An 11170-nucleotide genomic window follows, 5' to 3' on the forward strand; every position below is an offset into this window, starting at 1 on the left:
GACAGGCATGAGCAGTAATTTACAGAATGGTAGTGAATGAAAACTGTAACACTTTAATATTGACAGGAAACATTATACTGGTAGTTTGAAAAAAATACATATTTATAAACACAAAGGTTTCTGCTTTAGGAAGCTAGAAAAATGTAAAAACATAGCTGTGCTAGTTAAGAATATCATATCAAAAGTACATTTTTAGAGATGTCCAAGATTTTACTGTTAGTATCAGTCAAGCTCTACAACTGAGGGGTTGTATGGGAAGAAGTGGATGACCCACAGACCACATGATTAAAACCAGTCACAACTGAAGCTAGGTTGAAATCATACTTCTGTCAAAGTATCTAGGAATACAAATTCTAGTCATATGTGGCATACTGTACTTCAAAACAACAGAAATACCGTAATTCAAATCCATTGTAGTGTCTTATTTTTGAAATGCCTATGTAGAGAACATAAAAACAAAAAAAAAATTGTGTTCCCTTTCTGTTGTCTCCACAGATGGCAGAAGAGCTTTTTAGCAAGTCAGACAAGAAACTCATCAGATGAGCAATGATTAAAAAAAAAATTACGATGTTAAAATTACCCATGGGTAGCTTACACATCCAACTGTGGAGAGAGACAAGTACAATACACTGTCACAACTAAAACTAGCAAAACTACTGAAACTAATTTTGCAGACACCAGCAGAACTAAGGTACTAAGAACTAAATATTTCCAGCTAGAAAAATCAGAGTAAGAAATTCACAGTTCAGAAATACACAGGCTCAGGATACTGATTTCTGCAATAACACATGAGTAGGCATTGCCTGGGAACTATCCTTACTTCAAAAGCAAAGTTATCTGTGTTAGAACCAGTCCCTTAGAACTACGTGTAACAACAGAGCATCTTCCACCTTATGTACGGAGAGGGGGGGTTGTAATTAGTAATACATGGAAATTGTATTCAGCTAATTGTAAAATAACTATTTAAAATAAAGTACTATTACCATTCTTCAAAAGAAAAATATTTGTCCTTATGTTCATTTTAGTATTAGCAAAGGTAGAAAACACAGCCAAACCAATATATTCTCAGCATTCTTTAAGTATTGAAGTAGCTCAAATGTGAAATCTGAAGTCATGTGGTTTCAAGTTTCATTTCAACTTGTCACTCACCACAGGTCCATCCAAAGGTTTAAAAATCTCTCATATGATTTCTGGCACACATTTAGCTACAAAATGTAGCACTTCTGCATGACTTTAGCTTGGAACTAGGGCAAACTAACTGGATTCATCTCAGTTCTTCTTTTAAATACCGAGAGTCAGTCATTTAAACAAAGCAAAATTCAAGAAGAGCTATTTCACACTAAATGAGAACAAGAGCTCTGCACTTCTATTTGCAGAAAGACTGTAGCCTTATACAGTACCCAGAAACTGGACGGTCTGCACAGTCACTGTGACTGTGTAAGAAGAGCACTGACATTGCCCTTTCTGGAGTTAAATGAAACAGTTTATGAGGCAACTGGGTAGTAGTACACAGCATCTTCTGAGAAGAGGGGAAGAGAACACAAGTACTGGCCAGCCTGTGATAAATCTCTACACAGAGGGGTGGAATGGCTCAAGGCCTCCAGTGGTACAATACACCAAAAAGTGACAGGATGCGGTCACAGCTCCACCCTGTGTCTGCATAAACACATTTGTAAACTTGAGTATGTCCTCCTTAAACTCATTCCGGACCCACATTCTGTAATTAGAGCTGGGATTTAGGGATGTAACATATTCATGTAAGAGCATAAGTATATCCTCTAGATTGACTACATACAAAACAGCTTAGGTTTTGTCCCACTAAAACTCATGGAAAGTACTAATCCAGTAAAGTATGCCACAAATCTTAATAAATGAGAGCTGTGCACCATACAGGTTGCTTGCTCTTCTGAAGATCTGCTTATGGAAATGTTGCAAAATGTTTTAAAGAATTAGAAAGATATCAGCATACACTCAATCTGGCAGTAAATGAATCTTATTTCTCTCCCTCAATTTGTCATATCCTTTCCTTTAGAAAGATTTCATACTAAAATAATAACCTACTCAGGACCTGCTCAAATACAATTTAAAAACACAATTTCAATTTTAGAACTGTAATATTGGATCAAGCTTCAGAAAGAATCAGCACAACACATGAAAAAGATCACAATGCTGTACCCCAACATGCTTTAACAACACACAATTCTAGTGCTTCCAATAAACCACAGGCTGTGGTTCCAAAGTGGAGAATCAAGTCTGACCAAATGAAGCAAAATGACAAGCCCAGTTACAATCACTTTACAACTGCCTTGGGAGGACCCCAATACTAGCAGAAAGCAAACAGTGAGGCAGAAAAGGACTATATGTTTGTTTCCTGCATCTATCCTTCTTGTCATCACCTACAGACAGATTTATTGCCTAGTAGAAAATAGTACTGTTCCACTAAATTTCAAACAAAAGTACAAACACTTACACTAGCTGAGTTAGAACTGAAAGTAGAGGAGCTCATTAACTCAGCAACGGATTAAGCTATTACTTCAAAACAGGCTGCAGAGGAAATGAAATAAACCCACTTTGAAACTGTATCCCCTAAACGGCATGCTGAAGTCCAAATGTGACCCAGGTTTAACCCTCTATCAGTTCACTGGCATAGAAACCAGTGCTGAAATCTGACATAAGGCTTAAATACACTCAATCTCCTGCAACAAACTATTCAATATAAACAACTGACACCAGCAAAACAAGGCCAGAACCAGGCAGTCTCTGCTGAGATGGCTTTAGCAGTGTTAGACAGGATCTTTCACTGCCACAGAAACTTTCAGAGGTGCAAGATTAATCATTATATTACTTTTGCCAACCTTACCAAAAAAACAAATGAGAAAAAGATGTATCAAGAACAAAATGCATTTGCAGAATGCAAGCATAACTTCTTTTTGCTCCATAACAGCTTTGTTATGAATTTATTGATATATGAAAAAATATATTAATACAAATATATCTCTTACAGTACAAAAATGGAAGCAGGAAGCTTTTATGGCATATTAAGAAAGTCTGGAGGATCTCATGTACAGAAGCCACCCAATGTTTTCCAGAAATAAAATGCTCCCTATGAGTCAGACATGATAAAAAAGATACCTCCATAAATTTGCTATAACTATTTTTCGCTCATAAGCTATTTCAAAAATAAGCTAATGATAATGGAACAAAAAGAACTATCAGAGTAGAACCATTTAACAAAACTGTAATTGTGTGACCTATAGAGCCAGTGAATATGCATCAGTCAATGGAGAAAAATACTTGGCAAATAAACTATACAAGACACTTCCAAAGAGGTGCTCCTTTGGGAGCTTCCCCAGGGGACTTAAGAGACGTCCACCTGTTTTGAGATACTACAATAAAGTAAACAAAGCTGCCTGAAACCTCTATGAAAAATTTTAATTCTGCCAGCGAAGATATTAACTCTGCTTTTCCTCTTTTATAACTACTCACTGTACTTTCAACAACTGGTGAAATATGAGCACAGCAAGAATAGCAACAGTGTATTTGTTCCACAATGATTTTAAAATCAGTCTTTACCTTAGTTTGTTTTCCTCTCTATAGCTTTAGTAAAATATGCATGCACATGTGCATACAGAGCTAGGATTCCTCCCTGTCTCAGAAAAGGAACTGAAAAAGTTCTATTCTAAACAAACATACACACACACCAAAAAAAAAAAAAAAATCAAATGAAGAAAGAACTCTGATAGTTGCTACAGAAGCAAAAACAAGGAATGCCATTCTAAATCAGTTGAACTTGTTGCAAAAGCCTTGCATAGTTCAACAAAAGCAAGAACAAATCCAGAGGAAAAAAGAGACATTGAAGTTTTCTAACACACTTTAATTTTAGTCTGAAGGTAGGGCCTGACCTTCCTATCAGTGCCACTGCACTGGCAATTAAAACCAATGATTTTTCCTTACCCTAGTTCTGCTCGCCTCCTCTTCCTCAGGGTATCATCTGTGATTATTATTGGCAGGCCAGTGTTCTACATGCTGTTATCCTATGCAACAGGACGCACTGCTTATTCATTCATGTCTGCCTTTGTCTCATCCGCCCAGTTTTCCACATTGATATTCAGTCTCACTACTTTCAGCTGAACAGCATAAAAATATTTTTCTACTGATCTTTAAAAACCACATGCAAAGCAGCTGCACATCGTTGAACTGTTCGTGTATTTCATGTCTATACACTGCTACCTTTTTTTCAGATTTAAAGAAGCTCAAAACCAGTGGCAGTAGCTGAGATACTCAGTTCAGTTGAAGTTATTACAGGCCACCCATTCAATTACATCAGGTGAACAACAGACATGAGAAGATAGAATCAAGCTAAACACAAAATCTGCCACTTCTGGGCAGATTATGGGATGAACTGCAGTTCCTCAATTTTACATTTCTGCACTTACATTCGCACAAAGTAAGAACAAGGTACATCCTTTGCAGTTTCAGTGCCAGAAGTAAAAGTGTTGAGATGAAAATGAAAGCCATCCCAAGCTTTGGAGTACATCTGTTCCTAGCTGCTCATACACATCTATACCAGTCAACACTCTAACTCAGCAGAGGTGGCAGGAAGCTCTGCCTGCCAGAGCACTGGCAGCAGTTATTGCACTCCTAAGCAAAAGCATCAAGCTGTTACCTTCACAATCAACTTGGTTAAACTGTACAACTAGAAATCAACCTTCTAATTTTTCACAGCTTTAGGACAAATATAACGCTGTTGCTCAAAGTATGGCTATTTTCTCAGAGCTTACTGGCAGTAAAAATAGGGGGGGTTTTTTTATGCATAACATTTCCTTCCCAAACCCCCCTCTGTTCTCTTTTCCAGGTCTCCGATACACTGAGTGAGGATATAATTCTTCTCTGTAGATTCCCATGACATTTTGGCAGAAATTACAGCCGTGGCAAGCTTTGGATTGGACGCTTTGCTTACTGATGTGCTTAGCTTTGCCACTGGCTACTGTTGAAAATTAAATAAAGAAAACAAGCAGTACTTCTTTCATAAAGTAACAAGTGACCTGAGGGAAGCCTCTCTGGGTGGGAATGGAAAAAGAGTCCCAACTGTGATGTGTACAAGTTTCCATGTGTCAAGAACTTTGGGAGATGCTGGCAATTTTATTTCTTTCACCAATCTCCACTCCTCCCCATTTATTCTCTCTAAGCTAAAGGTTTGTTTTCCTACAAGTTACTGCAACATATCCAGAATTCCCCTTGACACCCTGCTCCTACCTGCTGTGTTTCAAGTGACACTAGATACAAGACTTACATTATGTTAACATTTGACAATAATATATTAACTGTCAGTCCCATGCCTAGAACTCAACAGCCTTATGAAAAGGAAAAGCCTGGCTGCTAAGAAATCCCATTACTTTAATCCATTGCTCCAACATAGAATCATAGAATGTTAAGGGTTGGAAGGTACCCTAAAGACCATTTAGCCCCAACCCCCCTGCCATCAGCAGGGACACCTCCCACTAGACCAGGTTGCTTAAGGCCCTATCCAGCCTGGCCTTGAACTCTACCAGGGTTTGGGCATCCACAACTCCCTGGGAAACCTGTTCCAATGCCTTACCATTCTCACAGTAAATAATTTCTTCCTAATATCTAACCTAAATTTCCCATCTTTCAATTCATACCCATTACTCCTTTTGGTATCACTACAACATAAACATGGAAAAGTTACAAAGGAAGCTTCACTCTACATAAGCCATCAGTTTCTAGTCCAACTATAACTTAAATATTTGTGCTTTAAACTTCCTGCTGATGCAAGGTATTTTACCATGGGCAAAAGTGGAGTATAACGCAGTGCTGTACACCAGTGAATTCATTCATCTCATCATGAGGATGTAGATCATTTTTCGAGGCCTTTGGACATTATAAAGATCATCTCTAGTGGCAGTGGCAGTAGAGATCTCTTTTCAGGGCTGATGGATAATGCTATGACTGTCTCCAACAGCTGCGGTGGGCTCATAGCTCACCAAACCAGCCACTGTAGCTACACAAACCCTCGAGCTTCGAGGCTGAGGGGCCTCGAACAGATGATCTCCATGGGGCCAAGGAATGCGGCACACCCTCGAAGCATGGGCAGGGCTGGGGAAGGAGGGCGGAGAGCCGCCCGGGATGGCGGCGCTGGAGCCAGGCTGGGGTGGGGGAAGCGCCAGCTCCCGCCCGGGACTTCCTCCCAGGTGAGGGGGCCCACACACACCTCGTTCCCTGCCCGGTCTGACCGGGAGGGGAGGGACGGAGACACACCGCAACGCAAACTAGACTCGCCGGGGGTGCCAGGACCTGAGCGAGGGCAGCGGGGACTGCCTGCGGACTCTCCGGAGCACGGCTAGGGCCGGCAGGAGCCCGCGGGGCGCGGTCGGGAGCCGAGCGGCGCCGGGCTCGTTACCTCTCCATGGCCCGCACCGCGTAGCTGACGAGCGGCCTCCCCTGCACGGCGCAGAACTGCTTGGGGGTGGCACCGCCCAGGCGCTCCCCGCTCCCACCCGCCGGCAGCACGGCCGACACCGACAGTCCGCCGGGCGCGGCGCCGCGGCTGCCGAGCTCCATCTGCGCTGGGCCCGGCGGCGGCTCCGCTCCGCGCCCCCCGCGGCAGGAACAGCGCAACTGCCCGCCCGCCTGCTTTATTCGCCCACGACGTCCGCGATCCAAAGAATCCAGCGCCCGCCCGCCCCCGGCGCGCACGGGCCCTACCGCTCGCCCCCCCCGCACTACGCAAGCCCTCGCAGAAGCTCCCCCAGCCCCATCAGCCCCGCAGGAACGACCGGGCCGCAGCAGGGAGAGCCCGGGGCAGCACTACACGGCTACAGCGGCCACACAGCGGCACCGCCCGGGCACCGCCGCCATGGGCCCTTTAAATGCCGGGGCGGGGCCGCACTGAGGGGCGGGGGAGGCGCGTCCCGCCCTGTCCCGCCAGGAGCCGCGGAACGGGGCGGGGGGGTCTGGGCCCAGTGAGGAGACGCACACAGCGCGTGTGGCGCCGAGGGAAAAGTGGGCTGAACCGTGGGCCTTCCCTCTGCGTGAGAGCCCGAGAGCTGTCTGGGGCCACCTGCTGAAACGTGGTGATTGTTTCCGCTCATCCTAGGAGAGGGAGATTGGAATAGCATCATATTGGAATTCTTAAGGTTGGAAGACCTCTTAAGTCATTGAGTCCAATCGTTAACCCAGCGTGTCTGTAGTCACTGTTAAACTACATTTCCCAAGTGCTGCATCCACACACTTTTTAAACACTTCCAGGGATAGCGACTCCACTACTTCCCTGGGCAGCCTGTCCCAATGTCAGCCCTTTCAGTGAAGACATTTTTGCTAATATCCAACATAAACCTCCCCTGGTGCAACTTGAGGCTATTTCCTTTTGTTCTGTCCCTTGCTACCTGGGAGAAGAGACTGAGCCCCACCTGAGTCCAGCCTCTTTTCAGGGAGCTGGAAGAGCAATAAGGTCTCCCCTGAGCTTCATTTTCTCCAAGCTACACAACCCGAGCTCCCTCAGCTGCTCCTCATAGGACTTGTGCTCCAGACCCTTCCCTAGCCCCATTGCCTCTCTCTGGACATGCTCAAGCACCTCAATGTCTTTTTTGAAGTGAGGGGCCCAAAACTGGACACAGCACTCAAGGTGTGGCCTCACCAGTGCCAAGTGCAGCAAAACTACCAGTTTTCTGGTCCTGCTGGCCACCCTATTTCTGACACAAGCCAGGATGCCATTGGCCTTCTTGCCCACCTTGCTCATGTTCAGCCACTATCAACCAGCATCCACAGGTAAAACACAGCAGTAGTCAATTCACTGGCAGGAACTGGGGTGTTCCAGCTCATCTCATGGTGTTACTGTAAGCAGTGATGGCTGAGACGTTGTTTGGAAAATTCCCAGGGCTGATACCCATTAAATGGCAGAGGAGACACAGTCTGGTGATCACCTCAGTGAGGTGCCAGGTCTCAGGGCAAGCCAGGAAGGCGAGCCAGTGAGTGCGAGTCAAGGTCAGGAAGGCATCAGACCAGGTGCCGACACAGGGGACTAACAGTAAAGACTGCTTAAAAGTAGCTCCCAAAGCAAAACGAGGAAAGGAGGGTTGAGAAGAGGGTTGCTTCTAGCTTTTTTCATAACAGTTCTTACTAGTGGAAGAGCTGAGTTTGCACTTTACAAGTTAGATGCTTTAACTCAGTCATCCAAGCTTGAAAGTGGATGCAGTCAGGGCCCTGGCCTATGCCTCTTTCACATTATTTCAGAAAAAATTCAGTGTCTTATGTGCAGGCTATCCTAAGATGACCAAATTCTTTAGAGTCTGCACAATTTCTTTATGTCTTTGAGAAGATAGCTTATTTACAGCTTTTCAGGTTTCTCTTAGCTGTGTTAAGAGCAGCCTAAGAAAAACACAGAGACCTTTCTGAGGAGTAAGTCTGATCAAAAGAGCAGCATGAAAGTTTATGTGCCAGCTGAGCTGCTTTGTCAGTGCCAGCTGTGGACTGGGGTAAAATGATAACGGGCTTGCAGAGGCATCATAAGTAGGAGTCATACAACAGGAGTCAAGTCATCCCTCCTAGCAAAGACAAGACTTCACAGGTATTCTTGATACCTGCAGAAGTAGGAAAGTCATGGACAACACAGGCACTTTACATGCAGCGGTGTCTTGACAATTCTGGCAATGAGCAAAAATCACATCAACTTGTACCATGCAGTGAAACATGAGAGGGACTAATGTCAGACATTTTGAATGCAAACATACAGGTGAGCCTTCTGGATAATGATGTCTCAAAAGCTTCTGTAAGGAACAAATGTATTATGGGTATTGAAAAGGGGCATGTATACAAGAGGAAAATGTATGACTTACACAGATTGCTGAAAAACTTTTGGAATTGAGACTTTCCACCAGAGAAGGAATTAGCTAGAAATTGAACTGCCTTCCTCCCAACAAGTGTTGGTCTCATTGTCTTCAGGACAGTTTAGCATGTGGGATTTTTTTTTTTCAACCCATTGGCTCAGCAACTATATTAAACTGTTTATGTTCTTTTTTCAGCAGGTCTTTTATTTTCTTTTCTTGGAAAGTATTTCACTACCTAATTTCTGACTGATGGCATGTATTTTTGTGTTGTCTCTTTTCGGGACTTGACAAGTTTGTACTGTGAGTCAGCATCACTTCACTATTATTAGATGCCCAAAATTAATTTTTCTTCTCAAGCTAGGCACCTCCAGTATCCACAATCATCTTGGATTCTAATCTTTTCTTGCAGCAGTTCTATACAAATGCATTCATGGCACCTTATTCTGCAGCATTCCCACTTTTTCATTTTTTTCAGTGTAACAGATATTCTGAATTCCTGTCTCAGATCTTCATGCTTTCATTCATAAAGACCACACCTCTTGTTTGCCTTTCTATAAGGAACAAAATAAGTTCTGTTTAGTTCCATGGCTTCTCACACTGTACATGAGTTCTGAGGGGTAGGTAAGACATTACCAAACACCAAAACAGCCTTCAGAATAGTTCCCCCTTCCTTCTTGACATTGTGGTTTTATATGTCTTCACCTACACCCACAATCTGTTGTGCCCAGTACCTTTTCTCTTGTCCAGCTAGTGTTTCCCCACTTCATTTCCTTCATTAATATTAACTTATTCTGTGAAGGAAGAAAGAGCATATGCCGATTTGGTTCTGTTCTTGTTCTGAAGTCCATGTTCCTTACCATGCTAGGGATATGAGACTTGATCAATCCAGCATAAATTATATTTGATGGATGGACTTTGATGGATGCAGACTTCAGTGTCATCAAATCTGTTGTATATTATGGTGAGATTTTACAATCCAGCCAAAAAGCACTTTGAAGCTGCTTTTGGCTGCACTTGAACATCGAATGCTTCAGAAGGTTTCATGCTTTCCATAGTCCCTACGGAGTCAAAAGATTCTTGTCTGGTGTCGATAGCACCTGTTAGTTTTTCCAGAAGCCCGTCAGATTTTTGGGATATTGGTTATACTTGTTACTGCTATTTCTCCTTGATTTTTTATGTTTTCTTAGGCAATGATATGGAAGGAAGAGCATATTTAATAATCTTATCCATGTTTTAACATGGGTTGAGAAAACTGGGATTTGGGGGGTTACATTCTTTTAATATTCATTTGTTAGTAACATGCAGTGAAGCACTTTGTGACTGCAGCAACATTTTGTGAATACATAATTTATTTTCTGTTCCATTCCATTATACATTTTGTATTGAATCAATCTAATATTTCAGTTGCTGTGCATATATATGCATGCTCATATTGGAGCATGCATATAACATTGGAAGTGGGTAAAATGTAAATTCACACATATTGGAAGAAAAATTTTGCACAGTTTTTGGTTGGATAAAAAGGGACAGAGGCAGCATTTACCTCAAAGCAAGTAAAGAGCAGGCTAATCCATCATTTCTGTGCAGGGGTATAACATCTGAAACCATAGTTGTAGTTTGCAATTATGCAGTAAATATGCCAATCATATGTTTGAAAAGAAAAGTGGTGGTTTTTTCTTTTTTTTTTTTTTAATTGAAGAAAGAAGATATGTACAAATTAGAATCAAATTACAGTAGTGAAATTCACCTGACAATTTGACTGCTGGGGGAAAAATCATCTGTTTCTATGACTGAAACTCATAATAGGATTGTCAGAGAACATTAAGTTATGGGAGTGGTAGAAATCATTCTGGAAGGTTTTTGTGGGAAAATTAGTGAAAGAATAAGATTTCTTAATTTAAAATTGCAGTTGAGTCTTCTGTAGATGTGGTATAAATTAACTGAGAAATTATCCTGTTTTCAAAGTATCTCTAAGCTCTTAAAGCATTATATTTTTAATGCAGGCAAAATAAGATGAATTTGCCTTTTCCTGACAAGCAGCAAGGTTCACTATTGTGTGTTTTAAAGGAAAATGCATGCAATCAAGTTAAAGTAAATTGTAAAAGCAAAATTACAAAAAATCCACAATGTGGAAGTGCAAGATCTCTAAAGGACAGCATAAAACTAAAAGCATTAAAAATCTGAGAGCCCTTCTTGAAGCTAACATGGTATCTGTAGCATTCTGAGCAGTTGTGCAGGCTTTTAACCAGAACCTTGTGTTTGCAGGATTGTATTTCACTAATTTTATCCAGATATATAGATTATTACTTCAGTGGTGGCAAGCC

At 42.3% G+C, this 11170-nt stretch overlaps 1 protein-coding gene across 1 annotated transcript in view; it reads right to left on the reverse strand.

The window, feature by feature from the left end:
- LOC138106449 (D-ribitol-5-phosphate cytidylyltransferase-like) overlaps positions 1-6879 on the reverse strand; it is a 111426-nt gene extending 104547 nt beyond the window's left edge. Inside the window, 1 exon segment of the mRNA XM_069007063.1 lies at positions 6422-6879. Within this exon segment, the coding sequence (XP_068863164.1) occupies positions 6422-6879 (458 nt within the window).
- Positions 6880-11170: the final 4291 nt, after the last annotated feature.

Source organism: Aphelocoma coerulescens, chromosome 2 (genome assembly GCF_041296385.1).
Source record: "Aphelocoma coerulescens isolate FSJ_1873_10779 chromosome 2, UR_Acoe_1.0, whole genome shotgun sequence".
Classification (NCBI taxonomy): Eukaryota; Metazoa; Chordata; class Aves; order Passeriformes; family Corvidae; genus Aphelocoma; species Aphelocoma coerulescens.